General features: G+C 34.5%; 2 protein-coding genes across 2 annotated transcripts; one reads left to right on the top strand and one right to left on the bottom strand.

The window, feature by feature from the left end:
* Window positions 1-792: 792 nt before the first annotated feature.
* On the bottom strand, window positions 793-5,357 carry LOC129297873 (pentatricopeptide repeat-containing protein At5g55740, chloroplastic-like). Its single transcript, XM_054936215.1, is given in 4 exon segments — window positions 793-1,710; window positions 1,823-3,862; window positions 3,865-5,241; window positions 5,288-5,357. Coding segments are annotated over 3 exon segments (2,535 nt in total). The 3' UTR covers window positions 793-1,710; window positions 1,823-2,774.
* Window positions 5,358-15,777: 10,420 nt separating this feature from the next.
* Window positions 15,778-18,542, top strand: LOC129297871 (myb family transcription factor EFM-like). The gene is made up of 4 exons (XM_054936212.1): window positions 15,778-16,180; window positions 16,611-17,243; window positions 17,380-17,456; window positions 17,687-18,542. The coding sequence occupies exons 1-4, from the start codon at window positions 15,991-15,993 to the stop codon at window positions 18,173-18,175; spliced, it is 1,389 nt and encodes a 462-aa protein (XP_054792187.1). The 5' UTR covers window positions 15,778-15,990; the 3' UTR covers window positions 18,176-18,542.
* Window positions 18,543-22,562: the final 4,020 nt, after the last annotated feature.

Below are 22,562 nucleotides of genomic sequence, written 5' to 3'. Positions count from 1 at the left end.
TGAATATGTGTATAAAAACATACCTCTTGGGAGAAAACATACTCTTAAATAAAGCTTAAATTCTTTGAGGGATTAATCTATTGGCCTTGGATAACTAAAAAGAAAAAAGAAAAGTGAGCTATACATGCCATAAGAAAGAGTACATAAATTAAGTATCCGAAGCACTTTCTCGTTTATTATCATCGTGTGGTCCTATCGAGAAAAAGAAGGTATGGCTATAATAATGATAAAGAGAAAGACCCGTTAAGTGGATTGAGCCAAAAGCCATATGGTGGGTATGTAATGTATTGTATGGCACAAGGAAGCTTTGGAATTACAGCATTGGATCCTAAAGAGGCACACTCATTGAACTCTACTTTTACAGTTTTCTCTTTAGTCTTTACGGTTCAACTACTCTATTTACAATCCCATTCCTATGATCACAACGTAAAAACTTCATCAGATGTGTTCATTCTGTTCACCTGATTCTGTAATCAGGATATTAAGCATTAGCCTTCCTTCACTCCATTGAAAAATCTCCAATGTTGTTTACAACTTGAGCCAAGAAATTGACAGACATATATTCTATATTCCCTTGCCATCCTGAGTAAATTAGATCTCGTAACTTGGGACGACGTGAAGAGTGTTCTTCACGAAACACATGAATATATTAGTTTAGTCCTCATTCAGCGCCACATGATGCTCATCTACCTGAAGAATAAGAATGAGAAAAAAAATAAAAAAGTTAGACAGGTGAGAGAACACATGACAATGCATCATCAACCACCATAAAGAGAAGTTTTCTTGCCTTCTAAGTTCATTGTTTTAACATACATACTGCTATGCAATGATGGTGACTTGTGAAGCTCCTCTAGAAGAAAGCTTTCTCCCACAAAACTGTTCGAGGCTTGGTCATGAGGAGGAAATACAAGCACAAACATTCAAACGGTAAATTATTTTCGAGTTGAGTTTAAATCAATAACAGTATTCTATTCAGTTCAGAAATTGCAGATTAGGCAAGATGCCTACTAAATTCATTACATCCATTATTACAAATTCATTATTAAAGTAACATCACAACAACCATAGCAAAATATAACTCGATTATTCAATGGATTAAAACAACCTAACCACTACTTATTTCTATAACTGTGAAAAAGAGGAAATGAGGCAAGTTCGTTTTCACAGATTTATAAGTTGTGATCAGGATGTTTGAGGTTTATCACGGGAAAAATTTTTAATTTGATATCAAGGACTCACTTTGATACGTAATTCTTTAAGATACAGTTGGCAAATATCCATTTCATTGATAAAAGAGATTCTTGACCTACAAAAGATAAATCAGTCAAATCAAACCAATCAGAGACATGTAAATGATATCAAAAGTAAATTCTATTAAAAGATATGCTACACACTTGCATCTCCTTTAATAGTTAACTTGTTTAATTTATCTTTTATAAACCGGATGTGCCATAAAATTTATGAATGGGAACATCTTCAAAGGTAGGATGGACTAAAGAAAAAGGAAAAGAAAACAAGAATTGATGACTGCCAAGTGCCAACAGCCAACTCAAGGACTTTCACTTAGTGGTGGACCTCAAGGTGTACTGTACTAACCCTTTTCAACAGGCTGTTCCACCATCATGTGACTTCGCTTAGCAGTTGAGGACCCAGTCGCTCACCCAACTCTCTCTTTTCAAATAATGAAGTTTGAACTCTGAACATGTTTATCTGCCATGCCCATTCAAAATTTTCCATCTATTTGAGCAATTTAACTTGTAAAGAGATTTCACAAAAGAAAAGGGGGGCAAAAAAATCAACACTCATTTAGAGAATCACTCACATGACTTGCTCTTTTGATGACTTGTCCGGAGGTAAGACTCCTAATCTTGTCACTTGTGATCACGACCTGAATAGAAGAGCAACTGTTGCCACATTGTAACGTTTTTTCGAAAAACAATGTGCAGCGCGGTCATGCAAGTCAATGAAAAACAAAATCAGGTTATACATCTCAAGACAACATAGTCGGGACTTCTAATCTTCTTTTGACACATAGTTGGAACTTCTAATCGATTGGTGCTCTTTGAAAGGAAAAAGGGAAACAATTTCCTTTACACATGGTTAGGCAGACCGGACATTTTGAGTGTTTGTTTGGGAAGCGGCTTTGAGAGATAAAGTGCTGCATTGGTGATTTTCATTTTACAGAGGGAATGCAAAATATGTATATGTATCACAGAAAAGGATTCAAAATCTTGGCCTCTCAATCATAGAAAAATGGAACCTCGGATATTTTCGCATGTGTGCAATCGGTAAACTCTCCTCCGGGGTATTGACAATTGACCTGGTAAAGAGCCGAAGCAGACAGAGCTCCTGGACTTTGAGATTGTTATAAATAAAACAAAGATGTGTTAGAACATTGAGTATTTACAGTAGAAGCAGGGCTATCTTCAAGAACATGTCCTTCTTCTATTGTAGCTAGAACACATTTTCCAGCAAAATTTAATTACTGCTGGACATTTTGATCTGAAATTGCATAATGCCGAAGTGTAGCATGTTTTGTTTGAGATAAATTTGCTGATGGAACCTTCTCCAAATTAATGGATCAATGCCTATTCAACCCCAAGGAGAGTTTGCATCCTTCAATAAGCTTTTACCATCTTCTGACAATAGATTAATAAGTTTTTACCATCTTCTGACAGCAGATGTAGCTTTTAAGTTTCTCTCCTTCAGTAAATTTGCTAGTCGTCAGTTTCTTATCTTCCATGGTACACCCTGTTTTCTGCAACTCATATAATTCAATCAGAATCAAGAAGAAAATTAGAACTGAAGGATTTTGCATCAGGACCATGACCAAAACAATTTGCAGAATTCATTTCCACTCTCAATAAATTCAATGTTGTATAAATTTCTTCTATCTGGGGATGTGATCTAGTACCAGCAACAAATACATGAAGTTCTTGTCCAATTTCAATCCAGCTACATCCAGGAATTTTTCTCAGGCCCTTTTCTTTCAGTAGCCTCCTTATACTTGATACTTTATCCCATTTTCCAGCAGTTGCATACACATTTGAAAGAGCCACATAATTACCCGAATTACCTGGGTCCAGTTTTAACAACCATTTTGCTATATAACCTGCAAGTTCAATCTCATGGTTTCGTCCACAAGCCACAAGCATGGATCCTAATATATGTGCATCTGGGTGGCTAGGCATAGTAATAATAATCCTAAGAGCTTCATCTAAGTGACCATGAAGGGAAAGAAGTTTAATTAAGCAACCATAATGTTCTGAACTTGGCTTCATATGGAGTTCAGAGACCATATAACCGAAAAGTTCTAGACCTTCCTTCACCAATCCTGCATGGCTGCATGCCGACAAGACACTGGTAAAAGTCATGTGATCTGGTACTATAGCTTCTTTCTCCATTTGTCTAAAAAGCGCAAGGGCTTCTATAGCTTGACCATGTAATGCATAAGCAGAGATCATCGCATTGTAGACAGGTAATTCCTTTCTTGAACACGTGTTAAAAACACTCTTTGCAGCATTTATAGCTCCGCATTTAGCATACATGTCCATTATAGATGTCCTGATGTGAAGAGACAGAGAAACATAATGTCTCAGAACATAACCATGAATTGCTCTTCCGTATTTCAACAATGTCATATTTGTACATGCGGAGAGTGCACAAGTCATGCTTATGCTGTTGGCTCTAATTCCTACATTTTGCAACTCTTTAAAAACCAGAATAGCTTCATAATTACGACCATTCTGAGCCAGACCAGACATCATTGTAGTCCATGTGATCAAGTTAGGCTGAACGCCCAGAAAGTACATTTCTGAAAACATATTTTGAGCTTCAGTAACCTGACCATTCCTAAGAAACCCAAGATCACAGAATTCCATGATATCACATTTGGTGTGATGGTCTCCATTTGCATCCTATAGAACAATCTCAAGACCTCGCCACTCAGTCCCAGCTCTGCATAAGCAGCTAACATTGTATTCCACAATACAATATCTCTTTTTGTGGTAGAGCTAAACACTCTTCTCGCATAATCCATCTTCCCACATTTTGCATACATATCTATGATGCTACTTGAGACAACCAAGTCAGATTCAAAGTTGCTTTTAATGCAATAGCTGTGCCCCATCATACCAAGTTCTACATTCCTTATATCTGCAGCCACAGTCAATAAAGATGAGAGGATCACACAGTCAAACCTCAAGTTTTCTTCTCTCATCAGATGGCACATGTCAAGTGCCTTCTCAACCAGCCCATTTTGCACATAACAGGATGTGAGCAAATTCCATGTTACCTCATCTTTCATGATTATTTTGCTGAAAACCAGTTCAGCTTCCTCAATCAGTCCGACCTTGGAATAGAAGTTTACAAGGGAACTACCCAAAATGTTGTCTAACGCTAATCCACCTATAATTGCCAGAGCATGCCCTTGTCTTCCCTCTTCTAGTGCCTCCAAATTAGAAGATGCAGTAAGTAAACCTGACAAAGTGACCTGAGTTGGCTCGACATCTTCCATTCGCATGGTATGAAAGAGTTTAATTGCCTCCTCGTTCAGTCCATTTTGGGCATAACCCACAATCATTGAATTCCAAGCAACAACGTTCTTCTCAGGCATAGCATCAAACACCTTTCTTGCATCCTCCAAAAACCCAAATTTCCCATACATATCCACGAGACTACTTGAGACAAAAACACAGTGACCAAAACCCATCATCTTGACGACGTTCCCATGAATTCCCTTCCCAATGCCATTCCATTGCAGAGCACCACAAGCCTTCAACGCATTTGGGATGACAAAATTATCCGGTAGAACCCCGTTCTCTTGCATTTCACAGTAACTCAACAACGCTTCTTCATACAAACCGCTCCGAGACTGCAAACCAATAATGGCAGCCCAGGAAAACACGTTCTGTTTCTCTAGTCTACGAAATAGATGATTCGCCACCTCCAAGACGTCACATTTTGCATAGAAAATCACCAGTTTGGTTTCAATGTACTCGTTTCGCGAAAATAAGTCGCCTTTTTTAATAATCTGAGCATGAATTTGCTGACCCAGAAAAAGAGCTCGCTCGTATACGCATCCCTGAAGAATTTCTCCATAAACATCCGGTCCAGCATGGAGATTCCTGGATTCCATTTCAGCGAACAAGTCCAGAGATCTCTGGATTTTCCCATCTTTGCATAGTGAAGACATATTATCGAAGTAAGACTTGTACAAGTCTTGATGATTACTGCCATCATTGTCTTTGGGGTTTATAAGTTTTGTTGTGACTTTAGGAAAGTTCAAGGTGTTTTGGGGTTTCAGATGAGACACTTGCGGGTTTGTAGTGGGTGAGAGAGGAAGGCAGGCTATGCATTGCATGGAGGCTGGGTCCAACGGCACCGATCGATTTTGCAGCGTTGCAACTAACCGAAGCAGGAGGCGTATTTTCGTCAACTAAAAGTTTAACGGTCAAGGTCCCTTCAGGACGGATAAACTTTATATCAGATAGGGTGATGGGCGTTCAGGTGGAGACACTCTCTCGATTAAAAAAATATAAATTATTTTTAATTAAATCTCATCTTTTAATTACTTATTTTTTAATTAATTTTATTTTTTTATATTTATCATTATTAAATACTTTATAATAAATATAAAATTATTATTAATAGGAATATTTTTTAAAAAAATTACATTTCAAAAGTTTAAAAATATCTTATATTTTTTAATATTTAATTTATTAAAAAAATATTTTACATTTTTTTGTCAGAGGAGTATTTTTTTCACCAGATTTTCCTTTATGTTTTTTTTGACCAATCAGATTTTCTTTAATTAAAATAATCGAATTGTTAAATGACATCGGCATCACAATCTTTTGACACACAAAGTAAAAAAATGTTTTAATACGAAACGCGGAGAGAACTTAAAATTCACCTATTAAATAACGATGCTATACTTCATTCTGCAAAAATAAAAATACTCAAAAGATATCAAATAATAAAATATCCTACTGGCCATGGTCTTTAAAATTGGGATTACAATAGATTATTGGGATTAATTTAATTTAATATGGATTTAATCATAGTCAATTTTTTTTTGGCCAATAAGTCATAGTCAATTAGTGACAGTGAATTCAGAAAACATGATATTAGTGATTAGTGAATAGTAATGCCAGGCTTCTTAATTTTTTTCGGGCAGAATTTCAAAAAAGGGTTAGGGATATGAGGTAATTACTAATGAATCTTAAAAAATTTTAAAATTTCAATTCAATCTATGAGGTAAAAGTAAAAATAATTTTAACTATGAAATGATCAAAGTATCCTTCACTTATTATGCATAATCATTAATTATTAATTTTTTTTACTTCACTTATTAATTTATCAATATCACTTATAAATTACATTCATTTGTCAAACAAGTAGTAACATTAGTTATTAATTTGCTAACCTTACTTATTAATTTGCTAATATTAATTATAAATTATAAGATTTATCAGTAATTTACAACTGATGTTAGTAAATTAATAAATAAAATTAATAAGTGAACAACTGTTGTTACTGTTTATGAGTAAATAACTAATATCAAGTTTTATATAATTATTGATATATCAATTCATGTAATTTACAATTCATATTAATAAATTAACATGTGAAATGAGAAAATTCATAACTTGTGATTTTGTATAATAAATGAAGGATATTTTATTTTTTTTAAAATTAAAATTTTTTTTTGCTTTTATGTTCACAAACTGAGCTAAAATTTTAAAAAATTTTAAAATTAACTAATAATTATGTTACATCTATTATCTTTGATTGAAATTCTCTCCACCCTTTTTTTCAGCGCATCTTCGTTAATGTGTCGAAATCTTTGGTTGGGCTCAGGTCAAACAGCACTATACTTCACTTTACGTAATCGGCCCATCTAGATTTGCCAATACATTTATATTTTATTTATTAGTAAAAAATATAATAAATATTATAATAACAGTCTATAATTAATTTTTTTTTTTTTGCCAACATAAGGAGTAGACTCCAGCAGAGCATATCTAAAAATAATGAATAGACATCTTTCAACTATATTGGTATATATAAACAGGCCAAAATAACCAATCACTTGCTTAATCAAATTGAATTGAGTGAGACCATGTGGGAGTACAACGATTCCAGCAGCAATTTCACATGCATGGTTATAACTTAAGATTTCACTCGAGGGGAACAAGTAGTTGCTTACTTTTTTGAATTGATTTATACATTTATTAACTAACATATAAACAACAATAGACACTTAGGAAGATTTAAAAAATTAAGGAATATATTGAAGCGGTATTAGAAATATGGAAAAACTGAGAGTGCAGAATCTGGATGAAGAAAAAGAAGGTTGGTGTGGGTGGCGTGGGTGTGAAGTGTATTTTAGGTGTTAACAAAAAAAACGAGTCAACGCAAATTTTAATTAAATGAGAAAATAATGAGTTAAGAAATTCCAATCTTGTGAGTGACTCTAACTGAGTGTAACCTTTCATTTTTCCCAACAAAAGTTTGTTCTTTTTTATTAGAGGCCGACCAATCTCAATCCTATTCCTTATTCTCCACTCTCTCATAACGCTTCGCCCCTAGATTCCTCTCTCTCTCTCTCTCTCTGTGTGTGTGTGTGTGTGAATAGATATATAGTAATATAGACACGTACACACATTTTGTCAGTGCTTATCTTGTGTTGTTCTCTAAATTTATTCACCCACATTTGTTACATTCACCCTCTAATTGATACCTTTGTCTCATCACAGATTCATTTGCACATTAACATGATTTTTATAGGTTTGATTTGATTGTTAATTTTTGAATTTTAATTTAGTATAACTCAATTTTTATAGTTTTTAATTCAGTACAACTCAGTTTTTATAATTTTAATTTATATGGATAAAATGATTAATTTTTTAATTCTAAACTTGTGTTTTACTTAAATAGCAAAGACTAATCCTTTTAACTCTAAAATCATGTTCTGCACCTTGTTTTCATTAATAAATAGTTCCAATTAAAAGAAGAATCTAATATATAACAAAGTGAAACAATGGAGTGGAGAAGAACAATCCTAGCTAGCTAGAGCTAAGTGTGTGGGCTTCACAGGTGCACCTGTTTGTAGACTTCATACACTGATTCTCGTCCTCTTTCTTATACGCACATCCTTTTTGTTTACCCGTAAACGTACCTTTCATTGGCTTTAATTTCCCCCCACGACCACCCAATACATACTATATAATTTATCTTTCAATATTATTCCTTTCAACTTTTTAATTAACAATTTCTGATATCATATATAATTATTCCGTGAGATCCAAGTTGAACCGAATTTTGGGATAATTTTATATATGCGTCGCATATGCATGAACTGGCAGAGGCTTTTCAGGTGGATAGATAATGGATTCACAAGAATTTATATATCATATAGAATTTCCAGTTTCTTGTCATGGCTCTTTTCTCCTTAATTTTCACTTTCAATTATTGCTGCTTTATTTCTATCCGTATCTTGGACTTTCTCTCCCACACAGCACTGCCTTTTTTTTTTCTTTATCGTTTCATCATTCTTTCTTTTACTTATTATTAACCCATTTTATGTTCTTCTGTTTTTACCAAGCTTTATATTTATTTAGAATCAGATATAAGTTAAAAATTTACAGATAGTTAATAACATTTATCTATTTCATTTTATGATTTTTTTTCTGGGTAGCTTTGCCGAAGAAATAAATCTCATAATCAAAGTCATGAGCATATTTGTTTCCTGTAATATTGAATACGACAAGCACGCGTGTGTACTGCTTGATGATTGATTGAAGTGTGATGATTCCAAATTTCTTTTTGAAGCTAAGGAAATGCAATACTTGTCCATAGCAAAAGTTCTCCCACAGTTAAAAGACGGAAGATATTTTTTATTCGAATCCCATCTTTAAATAAAATAATTATTTATTTTTAAATTAATCTTATATTTTTATATTTATTTATATTTAATAAAATATTTTATTTTAAAATATATATATATATATATGAAGTAATTTATTCAATAGGGACTTTTTTTTAAAAAAAATGATTATATTTTGAGAGAATAAAAATATCTTGCATTATTTTTGAATATCCAACTCTTTCAAAAAATATTTTATATTTTTAAATGGAGAGAGTAGCATATATCCATTAATTTATTAGTGTGTGCACAAACGGGTTTCCAAATTTGAGAAGAATACTTCACCTAAAGTGTAGAAAGACATAGGCACACATAAATTTTCCATGTGGAACTTGAATTGCCACTTCCCAGCATAATTTTGTAACCATGTCTAACCATATAAGTACCATTAATTTTTGACGATGAAGCTTTACCTTAATTATGTTGGACTACCTTTGCCAGGGGACCATCACTGGCACACAAGTTGTTGTTTGGCTGAGAATGGAGGACCCAGACTTCTCAACTTGATAATCCTAAATCCAACTTGATGGCTGTTTGGGGATTGAAATTCAGATATCATTCATATTGGCACTTTTTATTGCACTTTGAGAACACAAATATTCAAAGATTTAACACTGTTTCTGTGTCTTAAAAGGGACAAAGTGAAAAAGGTACTAATATATATGAGTCAAACATACTTATATGATCTTTATTGTATTCAATTGATAGTGTTTGACACTGTTTCCATTCATCCATATGTTGGATGGAGCCAAGCCTTACATCCTCATCACTTGGCCTAACATGTTCAATTAACACCGTCGACTCAAATACTCTTGAATCTTTATTTGTTTAATTATATTGTATATATTTTGGCACACATTATTCTTGGCATGTGATACTAACGGTCATTAAATTATTTGATCAAAAATTGTAAATTGCTAATCATTTGTGCAATTATATGTATTTATTTGAAGGGGGGGGTGAATAGCACTAGACTCGCGTTTCTTTTCTTTTGTTATTTTTGAGTCAAATAAAACTCTAAGACTCTAGCCAACAAAAGTAAGTCCAAACAATCAAAATGTCACTTATACCTCATAAAACTAGGAATTTGAATATGTTAATGATACGAAAATATCAATAATACGTACTCTTTTTATTTAAAAATATAAGATATTTTTTAAGAGTTGGATATTCAAAAATGTACTTTGAGGTGTAATCATTATCTTTTTTTTTAAGTGCCCTTATTGATAATGACTTTATATTTATTATAGGATATTTAATAAGGGTAAATATAAAAAGATATAGTTAATTTAAAAGTAGGTAACTACTTTATTGAAAGTAAGATTCAATTAAAAATGTCTTACATTTTTTAATGAAGGGAATAATAATTTATAAAAGTTCTTAATCTTGAAACCGGCCGCCCTGTCCCTCATGGTCTCCAACTCAACTAATCAATACATTTTTTTTAATGAATCGCCTTGCAAACCCTATCCCCACAAGGTATGGGGATCTCACACACAAACATTTCACACGCACCTGACAGCCCACCCACATACTCCTCTTTACCACAATGGCAGTTTGATTATCCTAAAACCTCGGAAGGATCATAAGAATATCAAGGTACCACTAGATCAAAGGGTCAACTGATACTTATTTAATTTCAGAGCTTTGATACATAAAACTAGCAGTGAACTATATTTGTAACGTGCTAAAAGTATACTTTTAATTTGCCAGTTTTACCCATGTATATGTCATGTGAAATTGATTACATACAAATGAAATCTCTCCCAGATTCCTAACACCATAGACCCTCTGTCAATCACTCGAGTGCGCGAGCTATGAGATTGTTATCGTTATTCTCTTGTCAACAATTAATCAATTTAGAAATTTTTATCAAAATAAAATATATTATTAAATTTATATTCAAAAGAACTATTTATATTTATTAATTCTTGAAAATTTTATAGTTTTTAGATAGTAAATTTATTTTTTAAAAAAGAATAAAATTCAGGAAATTATGCTTACTTTAAATTCCATATCCATTAAAATGGTAAGTTATCAACAATATAAAAATGAAGTAGTGTTAACTTTAGACCCTCCAATTTTAATCTTGAAATCCAACGGTCGAGATATGTGCTATCAAAATCTGATGAACCGGCGGAGGTAAGGAACTCCAGAAACGGTTGCTGGTTAGCCAAAAGCGGGAAAGAGGAGAAAGGAATATTCTGGGTGAGACAAAAGGGATATTCAGAAGGACAATATGCGGGAATGTTATGGACACGTGTCGCCCTTCAGATATTCTCCTCTTTCTTTTAAATCCTTTTTAAAAAAAGTTTTTTATTTCCTGTTCTTTTTTTTTTTTAAATAAAAGGTGTGGGTTGGAGTGTAGCTTCAAGCACAAGACTCAATCATATTCATTATCGCCTCTCTCCCTCTCTCTCCCTCTCTCTCTCTCAAAGGAATTCGATGCACTCTTCTCTTTTCCTTCTCATTTCCAAATTACTAAAGCATTCATCTTTTTTTCCCCATACTTTAAGTCATTCTTTTTTTTTTTTTTTGGTTTTCTCAGGACAGAAATGCACTACTGTTTGCGAATTACAACGAAGATCTAAAACTTGTTTAAATTTGGATCGGACCCAATTGGTTAGAGCCGAATGAATCGTAATCGGATCTTATCGGCCCATGTGCCAGAATACGGTTCGTATATACCAAGATCTCTGAAACAACCAAAAGGAAGCGCCCGATTAGATTTGCATTCAAAATCAATTGATTGTATGAAAATCGATTTTAGCAAAAATTATTCAAACACCTGTATTACATATTAAAATTAATTATGAATTTAAAATTATGTTTACTTAAAAATATTCAAATACCCATCATACATATTAAAATCAACTATGAATTCAAAATTATAATTTTTTTAAAAATATCTAAATACCTCTTATTATGTTAAAATCAATTATGAACCAAAAAATATGATTTATAAACTAATTTATTTAATTTTTGGATAAATTTTTAGAAATGTAGAGTTGAAAAGCATGTAATAATAGCTTATAAAATAACTTTGATTTTGAATTCATAAATCAATTTGGCATGTACAAGGGTGTTTGGATTTTTTTTAAAAACATGATTTTGGATTCATAATTAATTTTAATATGTAACATGAGTGTTTAGATATATTTTTACAAAAATATAATTTTACCTTATTTTCAATTTTGCCTTTTAATTTTGCTTTTCAATTCCACTTTTCAATTATGATTAAAGTCAACCTTATTCATCAATTTTTTAATCAATTATATTTAATTGAAATTCAAACACATCTAAAGTAATCTACCCCAAAAAACTTGTATTTATTTATTATTACCAATGAAATAACAGAATTAGATCACAAAATTTGTATCTCCTAGTTTTGAGAGAATTATAGTTAGTTCCTAAAATATTGATTTAGTGATGATTAAGTCGCTAATAATTTGATTAAAAATAAATTATAAATTTTAATTCAGATAGTTTTAAATAGAAATCTCAAAATTGCAAATTACATTTAAAATTTAGATGTCTTCTTTACAATTGAAAATTGCATTATAATACACTCACAATCTGCATCTATTCATAAAATTTAAGCTCCATGTGTTGCCAAGAGAGCCTACATTTGTTTGGATGGGGGAAAAGTGAAAAGAAAATAGGTAGTAGAGAAAATTAGGTAGAGAAATTTTTAAAATAAAAAAAATTAAAATTTTAGGAGAATTACATTCAGATCCCACAAAAAAAAATTAAAAGCCACTAACAACACAATCACTTGTCAATAAATTTTATAATAATTATTTTTTTTTGTGAGACTTCAATATAATTCTTCCTAAAATTTTATTTCTATTTTCCTTCCTCCTTATTTTACTTATTTATAAATAATAGAATTTTATATGCAGGTTATGAATATAATATTGAAATGAATTTCGAATATCATTAATGTTATGTTCCCATTCGACACTAAAAAATATTCTTTTATATTAAGAATTAAGAAATTAAAATAAACAGCATCATCGAGAGACTAAGCAGTTTTTTTTATTAAACAGTTATTTATATTAACTGTCAATTAAAAGGGTCAGTTCAGGCATGATTGACGTTTCTTAAAATTAGCAAGTGATCCATCAATATAACTAAAATGTCAAAATATCACTCATGAACATACGCATTTTTGTTTCCTCCAAAGTCTGGTACATATGTGTGAAATGAACGTGAATATTCCAAAACCACCCAATATATGTATCAGTTATATGCAAGGTACGTAAAACCGGACCGGTCATTAAACCGGTCATGGCACTGGGTCACGGGTTAGTGGTTCAATCAGGGTTGAACCGGGGGTTGAACCGGTGGCAAACCGGTCATGATTAAAATAATACAATTTAAATAAAAAGACATTAATTATAAAAACATTCAACCAAATCCAACCACTCAAAAGTCTAACAATAATAAAATACTATATTTTGGACTTAGCATGCTCTATCTCTAATTTTTTATTTTTTGACTTCAATTTTACTTTTTTTTGTTATTTTTTTCCGAACTCAGAGCTCTGAAAAATTAAAAATGAAAAAAAAAAAAAAAATGACGTCATTTTGGGGTAAAAGTCTGAAAAAATATTAACCCGGTTAACCCAGTCAACCCACCGGGTTATCCGGGTTATACCGGGTTGAACCCGGGTTGACCGGGTTACACCGGTTCACTCCCTCACCGGGTTAAGTGCAAACCCAGACCGGACAGGGGACCGGTTCACCGGTTTCCGGGTTGACCCGGCCGGTCCGGTCCGGTCCGGTTTTCAATACCATGGTTATATGTGTGAATTCGAAACAATTAACTTTTTGATTCTGGGGGAAAAAAGAATTAGCTAGCATTAAATAAATATAATTGCATATGCCATATTCATAACGCGACACAATATTCGCGTGAAAAAACGAAGGATCGTGTATTTGCATGAGTCACGTACAATATCCATATCCAGTTTGGAAAATTCTAGATGCTATGAAGAGCAGTGAAGCTGAAGCAGACTAGCCGTCCACTATTGCTATATTTGTCGTTTACTTAAAATTTCTGAATATAAATAATCCGGTTTATGATGTGTTGATAATATACTGAATAAACGAAAAGCTAAAATAAAAATTTTAATTAAAATGACCAACACTTCAGATAAATTATAGTCATTGTTAGATCTACTCCTAATTAATACGTGGATGGGTTAATAGTTAATACATTTAAACTTTTATTCACTGAAAATGCGAGACAATAATTATCATTAATTACACTACCGTATCGATTTGAAAATATCTATAGTAGCGTGAAAGAAGACACGTGATGTTTGGTTATGTGAAATCCTGGAGGAATCAAGTAGTCGTGACCCTGACCCAATGGACAAACTTCCAGGATCCGATCCGGATGAGGGGATGGATCTCGGGACCCATATATGTGTAACGAAAAGAGAATCTTGTTACCTTCCAACCCACTTCACTAAAGTGAGTAGCAGAGGAAGATTCTTCTGGCCGGGTTAGCCTCCTTTGTAACTCTTTTGGAGGGTTAATTTTATTTTATTATATTCTTCCTTTAAGCTTCGTGGGTTGTGCTCCCTTAATTTAGAATCGCAGAATTGGGACTAAGATATTCCTTCCTTAGAGGCAAAATATTTTATTCTTTATTACCAATGTCGCCAATTTTTTTTTTTTTTTGGGCCTCCTGAGATTAGATATTCCTCCCATTCTTCTCTCTGATCAATGCACTAAACCTCCTGCAGGACAATTATGCAACTTTCTAGACTGAAAAAAAAAAAAAAAGAGGAGTAAAGTTGCATTGCAAGGTGGATTGATACTAAAACCTATTTGAATATGTGCTTTAATTTCTCTCGCCCTCCTCTCTCTCTCTCTCTCTCTCTCTCTCTCTATCTATATTCAATTTCAATGGGAAAATCATGTTGCATGGTATATGCTAGCTTCCCACAAGGTCATGGCCATTAATTAATCATGGTAGAATCATTAGTTTCTGCTCTAACACATGATCAATGTAAGGACATCCACAAGTACTCTACTACTTTGCCATGCATTTGGCCAGCATCTTCCACCCCCTGCTGATTTCTCTTTTCGGTGCTGTGTTGCGTCCGGCTAGAAATATGTGCGTGTTTTGATCAATTAATTACAGTTCCATACAAAGAATCCAAGATTTTCACAAAGAAGACGAAAATCACTCTCTGACAGCCATATTGAATGTTGATGATCCTTTCAGAGGACTAATATATATATATTGTATGTAAAGAGACCTTTGAACCAAAATTTTGGATATCCATTCACTGAATAAATTCAGTCTCAAATGGAAAGAATAATGAACAGTGGGGGGAGAAAAGGAAGAGAAAAGAAAAGTAGCAGGAATGATTCGCAGTTAATGAAGTTTTGATTTGAAATTGGCAGGAGAATCTGGGTTTCATTTGCGGATATATCTTTATAATTACAAAGGAAAAAAAGGAGTGCAATGGGCATAAAAGAAAGATTAAAAGAAAAAAAGAGGGGGGTAACAGTAAGAAGAAGAATCATCTTTCTATATTGGTGATTTTGAATTCGTACAAAGACTACTCTAAGGTTCTTAAACCAGGCTCTAAGCACATGACCCTCTAATGTCAGGCTCACTGATTCCTTCTCTCCATCTCTCTGCTTTTTTTTTTTTTTTAAATCTTTTCCCCTTTTGCCGTGGTTCTTTGTAGGAAGTTACATCCCACTGCTTTATCTTCTGCTTTTTCTTTTCTCTCTCTCTCTCACACACACAAACATACTGCTTTATTCCCTCTTAAACTCGCCCTAAAAAGAAGACGATCCTCCCTCGATCCTCCTTGTGTTCATAAACATTAATCTCCGCCCTCCCTCCTCTCTCTCTCTCTCTCTCTCTCTCTCTCTCTAGTCCCCACCAGAACTCAAACAAAGAAAGGAAGAAGCCAAATACCCTCTTTTGCTCGTGTTTTTTCCTACATACCAACCTGCGCCTATTTTGGCATGAACATCTTCTTACACAGTGATTGTTAGGAGTTATATATTTACTTTTTGTACGTGAAAAAAATGGGTTCTCCGTCTGAACTAAGCCTGGATTGCAAACCGCACAGCTATTCTTGGCTTCTGAAATCGTTTGGAGATCAGGCAGATCATACCTACAAGCTTGAAGAGTTCCTTTCTCGGCTCCAGGAAGAACGTCTCAAGATTGATGCCTTCAAGCGCGAGCTTCCTCTCTGCATGCAGCTTCTTACTAACGGTACACCTCCAAATGATCACTAACGTTAGACTCGTCTCTCATGCACATGAAAATTAACAAAATCAAAACCCTCCAATAAACTAAACGCAGAATCAGAAACCAGCTTCCAGATTCAATATATCAGCAATAAACTGGTGGTATATTCATTCTTTTGATCTTTCCAATGGCTATTAAAATCAAACTTTTTCTTTATTTTGTTCTATCTATTCTTCCTCTTCTTTTCCTTTTCCTTCGTCGGATAGGAGATAGCTTTATCTGTTTGGGAAATCATATCTCAGGCTTTATCCTTTGAATGCAAAGTAGTCAGCAATTACTTGCTCTGGATAGTAACATATCATGCAAACTATTTCCTTTTTCTTTTGCGTTTCAGCATCTTCTTCTTTTGCTTATACGATTCAGTTATCCTAATCATAATTTGATCTTGGGACAGCTATGGAGGCCTCAAGGCAGCAACTTCAGGCCTTCAGAGCAAATCAAGGCACGAGGCCAGTGCTAGAAGAATTCATACCCATCAAGCAATCAACCTCTGAAAGCTCTGAGAAAGCATCCAACGTATCAGACAAGGCAAATTGGATGACATCTGCTCAATTATGGAGCCAAGCAAATGAAGGGACCAAGCCGCAGTCCACAATCACATCCCCTAAAGAAGCTGATATTGGTTTCAGTGTGAGCCCTAAGCTGCCTCTTGACAACAAACAGAGGAATGGGGGAGCCTTTCTGCCATTCTCAAAAGAACGAAACTCATGCCAAGGTGGCTCCACATTACGGATCATCCCAGAGTTAGCCCTCTCCTCTGTTGAGAAAGAAATGGAGGACAAGAAATGCACAGAGCCAGAAAATGCAGTGTCATGCCCCAAGAGGGAAAATTCCGGTAAAGCCGGCGGAGGCAACGGTACTGGAGTGGTCACTGATCAAGGCAAAGGGGTTTCAGTTGCATCTGATCCGCAAACAACCAGCACCATCAACACCACTAACCAAGCTCAGAGGAAGGCAAGAAGATGCTGGTCACCCGACCTGCACCGCCGATTCGTAAATGCTCTTCAGATGCTAGGCGGATCTCAAGGTATAAAAATTTTAATTGAAAATTATATATACATATACTCATCTTGCAATCATTAAGATGATAAAGTCTTGTTATTTTCATCATTATTACTGCTATCATATGCAAGGGACAACTTAGATTTTTCCAATTTTTTCAGTGGCTACTCCAAAGCAGATAAGGGAGCTGATGAAGGTTGACGGTTTGACCAATGATGAAGTTAAAAGCCATCTCCAGGTATCTCTCTATCTATCTATCTATCTTTCCCACTCTCTTTTTTTCCTCAGGCATGGACACGCGGGACAGGCATGAAAGAAGAGGTACAATTAAAATTGCCTTGCCAGTCTCACTGACAACGTACCATTCTGCGGCCTGCAGAATGCATATTCGGCATTTCCAAATCACACTTTTCTTGTTTTTCAATTTTCTTTCTCTCACTCATCCGCCTCTCTTTTGTCTCTGCACAGAAATATAGGCTTCACACACGACGTCCAAGTCCAAGCCCACAAGCAGCCGGGTCACCAGCACCTCAGCTCGTAGTCCTAGGAGGAATCTGGGTCCCACCGGAGTACGCCGCCGCCGCCGCCCACACTGGCGCCCCGGCCATCTATAGCCCACACCCAACCTCCCACGCGCCTCCACCGCACTATTGCACCGCAACACCAGTGCACCAAGAATTCTACGCTGCAGCGGCGCCGCAGCCAGGTCCGCCGCACCACCACACGCTGCTCCACCACCACCACCTTCAGATGTACAAAACGAATTCGCACCAGGGCTCTCCGGAATCAGAGATGCGAGGAGGGGGAGAGAGGTCGGAGAGTATAGAGGACGGGAAGTCGGAGAGCAGCAGCTGGAAGGGAGAGAGCGGGGAGAACGAAGGGGAGCGGAAAGGGCTTGCGGCACTGAGAGAAGAAGGAGAAGAGAGTCATCGGAGCGAGACGACCCTGAAATTCTAGGGTTCATGATAGATTCAACATTAGGGTTTTTTTCTATGCACATGCATGAATTGACGATGAGTGGTCAAGTATTAGTATTAGTATTATTATTATTCATTCAACAAGCGAAGAAAAGGAAGCACATATCATGTGTGTCGCCACAACTTTATTATTAATAGGCACCTATATATGTATATGTATGGATATGGAAGTGGAGAGGGTAAAAAGGGCATAAAAGTGAGCGTTTGTTTTGTTCCGTTTTGTTTTCTATGCATTCATATATGTGTTATTTACTCCAAAAAATTACTACGGGATTCCATCTACGTCTCTCTCTTTTTCTGTTTTTTTTTTTCCCAGAGAAAAGCAATTGACATTGTTCAATTGTTAATGGGGTTATATATGTTCCCTCAAAGTGGCGCAATGTTGGCTTGGATTGACGGGAGCACACCACGGTGACCCAACACTGAGTTAATTTAGATCATGACGTGCTCTGTTCACCTGACTTATATTGTGTCAAAGTGTTTTCCACGTGGCAATTAAGAGAATGAAGACGTGGTTAATGAAAAATTACATGAGTGTCATGAAAAAGTTTACCCTGAATCAAATCAAAGTCAAGCTCTGACAGAAAACCTATTTTTCAGGTCAAACTCAACCTTATGTGTTTTATGCCGTGGCAAAGCCAAGATCCGAAATCAAGAAATGCAAATCAATTTAAAAATTAATAAATTTAAAAAATAATTACATTAGACCAAAATATAATAACATACGTATATTTTTATAAGAAAAACATATATTGAGAATCTGTTTGGGCAAAAATGTGTTAGAAAAGTTGATATAGAGTTTAACTTCGAAAGAAAAGCTACCTTTACTTAAAAAGGTAACTTAATTTGATGTGGTTGGATTTTATTATTTAAAATTTTAAAACTAAAGTACAAGATTGTAAATTTGACACATTCCATATATAAATTTTTTTCTATTTGCCTCCCTCACATGCATGTGGCTCCGCCACTTAATTTATGCCATCTAGTCAAGGGTGGAACAGCATTAATAGTTAGGGGGCCAATTCTCAAAAAGCAAAAGATATGTTCTTAATTTAAACTTTTAATTTTATAATTTAAAAATATTAGATAAGAAATTATAAAAAATTATATGTACTTTTTAGAAAATTTTTGAAACAGTTAAAATAAAGTCATATGATATACTTATGCCCTCTTCGCCCCTTATATTATAAGGTACCTTCCAAAATAAAAGTTAGTCTACATTATAAGATGTCTTGTTGGGATAATAAATAATGCTCCATTTTTTGTAAAATATTTTTTAAAAAATAAAACAATCTAATAATTTTTCTTAATCTACGTAAAAAAAAACGTTGAAAAGTATACGTAAAAGGCAAAGGGAGTATATCTCTAAACCACAATAAAAAAAAATCTTGCCTAATTCAAAATATATGATATAGAGTATATATAATATTTATTGACAAAAATATGCCTGTAGATTTTAATTATCATTATTAAGACACTTGTATAAAATGTTAAATGAGGATATAATTAAAAAAATATACAATATTTTAAGAGATTAAGATTTTATCTAACTTTTTTGAGAACGGTGCAATACTTACTAATGTTATATATTATAACCTAAAGAGAATATATATGTATGTATGTATGTATAAAATTCGTACATATATATGTGCATAATGTAAGACACTATTTTAATTGTGGGGTTATTGTGGAGAGTGTGTATGAGAATGAGGGGGGGATACAAAGAAAGTGCACAGGGCTGGCCCCTCTTGGAACACGTAGTTTCGCCGCTGCATCTAATCCTCTTGTCAATGTAAACTGATGTTGTACTATTCTCACATATCCATAAAAACTTAACGATAACAATTGCTCTTCTTTAAAATTATGCTTCTAGGATACAACTGTACTTTAATCCTTTCTTTATTAGTTGATTCTATTTTTCCCTAAAGATGATGATCATGTATAAAATTGATGAGCGAGAAAACTTCTTCTGAGTAGAAATTAGATCAGTTAAATTTTGGTCAAGCATCATTTTTTAATATTTAATATGATGAAATTCAAATAGAACAAGTATATCCTTAATTTTTGTCATGCATATATTACTTTTATTTGGTTAAAAAAAATAGCAAACACTTCTAAAATAGTCTTAAAACTAGAGAATTACCAACGGTACGTAGGGAATCAATTTCCAAATGTTACGGCTGGACAACATTTCACACTCCTCGTTAGGCGCTTGGATCTCATTAAAAGTCATACACATGCAATATATGTTTTTTTTTATGTATAAAAAAAAAGCAAGTTATACTTTTATTCTTTCCTTAACATGAATTTAGGCTTGGTGGGCCTCTTGCACATGAATCTTCAGCTTAGAGTCATCGTCTGAATTAATCAACTGCTAATCTTTACCGAAATACCCCTAAAACGCAAAGTTCTGATCCATTTAGATCTTGACATGGTGAAGCTCAATGATGACTAATTAATTTAAATAATTACGCAATACTGTTGTCTTATTATTATTTTTTATGCATATCAATTTATTTTAAAAGTCACGTTGGGATCACTACACCTAGGTGAGAGAGGATGAGTGAGAAACCTAATAAGAGAGGGTTTGCTAGGGCTAGTGTTTCGACTCCCACAACCAACCCTTTAGGGGGGAGTAATGGAGTCCGATCATATGAGGAGGAAGTTGTGCTTGAGAGGAGCACCAAAAAACTAGACGACGATACTATCATGTAAGGGGTTCAGAAGAAAATGATGCTCATATGGAAGAATCAATCCACGCAAGGGAACAACAGACACATGCAGACAAAGCAAAGCCAAAACAACTCTCATACAAGGCTGAATTACTGGGGAAGAAGACCATGACACCTACTGAATCGAACTTTGAGGAACTTTTCAAGGAATGGCTGAATGAAGAAATTTGCAATGCTCCGGTTTGGTCAGAAGAATAACAGAAAATTGTGAATGAATTGCCAAGTCTACACATGCCTGATGAACAACTAAAAGAACTTTGCAAACCTTGGAAACACTTGCTTATTATCACACCCCTAGGGAAGAGAATGCATCTAACTGAACTTAAGATGAAACTGCAGAGAATGTTTGGGTACTTATGACTTTAAGCTTATTGATTTCAAAAACAACTACTTCACTTTCAGAATGAATAACAAATAACTCTATCAAAAGTTCTCAATGATGGTATATCGGGACATTGTCTAGCCATCTAAAGATGGAGTCCTAATTTCAACCCCTCACCAACCAACTGAAAAAACTTGCCTTGTAGGCAAGGATACTTGTGCTACCTATGCACTGCTGCAACGAAGATTTTATGTGGGAAATAAGGAATGTGATCGGCAAGCTCTTAAAGTAGACATGAATACTCTTGCACAGGTGAACTAGCACAATACTGTTAAAAGAGGTAGATTTGCTGCTCGAGTCAACATTGAAGTGGACCTTACAAAACCTCTACCTTCACGGTTTATCATTTGGAAAAAGATCTTCACCATTATGTATGAAGGCATCAATCTCATCTGCTTCAACTATGGGAAGATTGGCCATAAAAATGATTATTTCCCCATGATCAAACCTATAGAGAAAACACCAGTTGGTGAACATCAGAAACATCCTTCAAACGGAACTAACGGGCAACGAGGTTCAGCGTCAAATTTCCAATCAACACCAATGAGATTCTGATTGAGGTCCAATATGGTGAGTGGACGCTAGAAAAGTGACCTGTCAAAGCAAGAACATTAAAACCTGAGCCAGCTAATGCTAGAATAGAGATGTATGTTGAACAAAAGGATTTTACGAGTGAAGGGAGGAAAGGTACATACCTCATCCAAATTTTCTGTCTTAGCAGATGATTTGGAGGTAGAACTGAGACAAGAACCAGAAAAGTCTTACACTAAAAAGGCTTCAAATCAAATCTGAAGAAGAAAGAGAACGCTGCCAAACCAGAAGAAAGCAAGGGAATGAAAGATGATGAGGAGGGTGGTACAGAGATGTCAGCTCCCTTGCGCCATGAGAAAATGCATCTATAGCTGATAAGAAAGACTGCAACATAAATGATGCTGAATGGATTTTCTCCTTTAAGGCTAAAGTCCACAAAGGAGGTCATACCAGGAAAGGGAAATCACCAATCAGTGGGCCGAAAAAATGGGCTTAATTTTAAAAAAGAAAAAAATAGAGGCAATGGGCTGAAACGAAACCAAAACACCAGGCCCAAGATCCTATTACCTACTCTGAAATGTAAACTCTCAACAAGGGGTCTATAATGTCATGGTGGGTAATATAGCTTTTAAAGGCCCACTTTTTCCTAAGCCACCAACCCAAAATGATGTTAATATGGTCCAATTAAGCCACATACATATGCAAAATAATCCCATCATGAA

Source organism: Prosopis cineraria, unplaced genomic scaffold, assembly GCF_029017545.1.
Source record: "Prosopis cineraria cultivar Desert tree isolate PC_DT_omini unplaced genomic scaffold, ASM2901754v1 PC639, whole genome shotgun sequence".
In the NCBI taxonomy this organism is placed as follows: Eukaryota; Viridiplantae; Streptophyta; class Magnoliopsida; order Fabales; family Fabaceae; genus Prosopis; species Prosopis cineraria.
Note: the sequence above shows the minus strand (reverse complement) of the source record. Positions and strands in the feature narration are given on the sequence as shown.

Coding starts and splice junctions, on each gene's coding strand:
- LOC129297871 (XM_054936212.1), top strand. CDS start 15,991: ATGGGTTCTCCGTCTGAACTAAGCCTGGATTGCAAACCGCACAGCTAT. Junction 17,244..17,379: donor GATGCTAGGCGGATCTCAAG/GTATAAAAATTT, acceptor CAATTTTTTCAG/TGGCTACTCCAAAGCAGATA. Junction 17,457..17,686: donor AAGTTAAAAGCCATCTCCAG/GTATCTCTCTAT, acceptor GTCTCTGCACAG/AAATATAGGCTTCACACACG.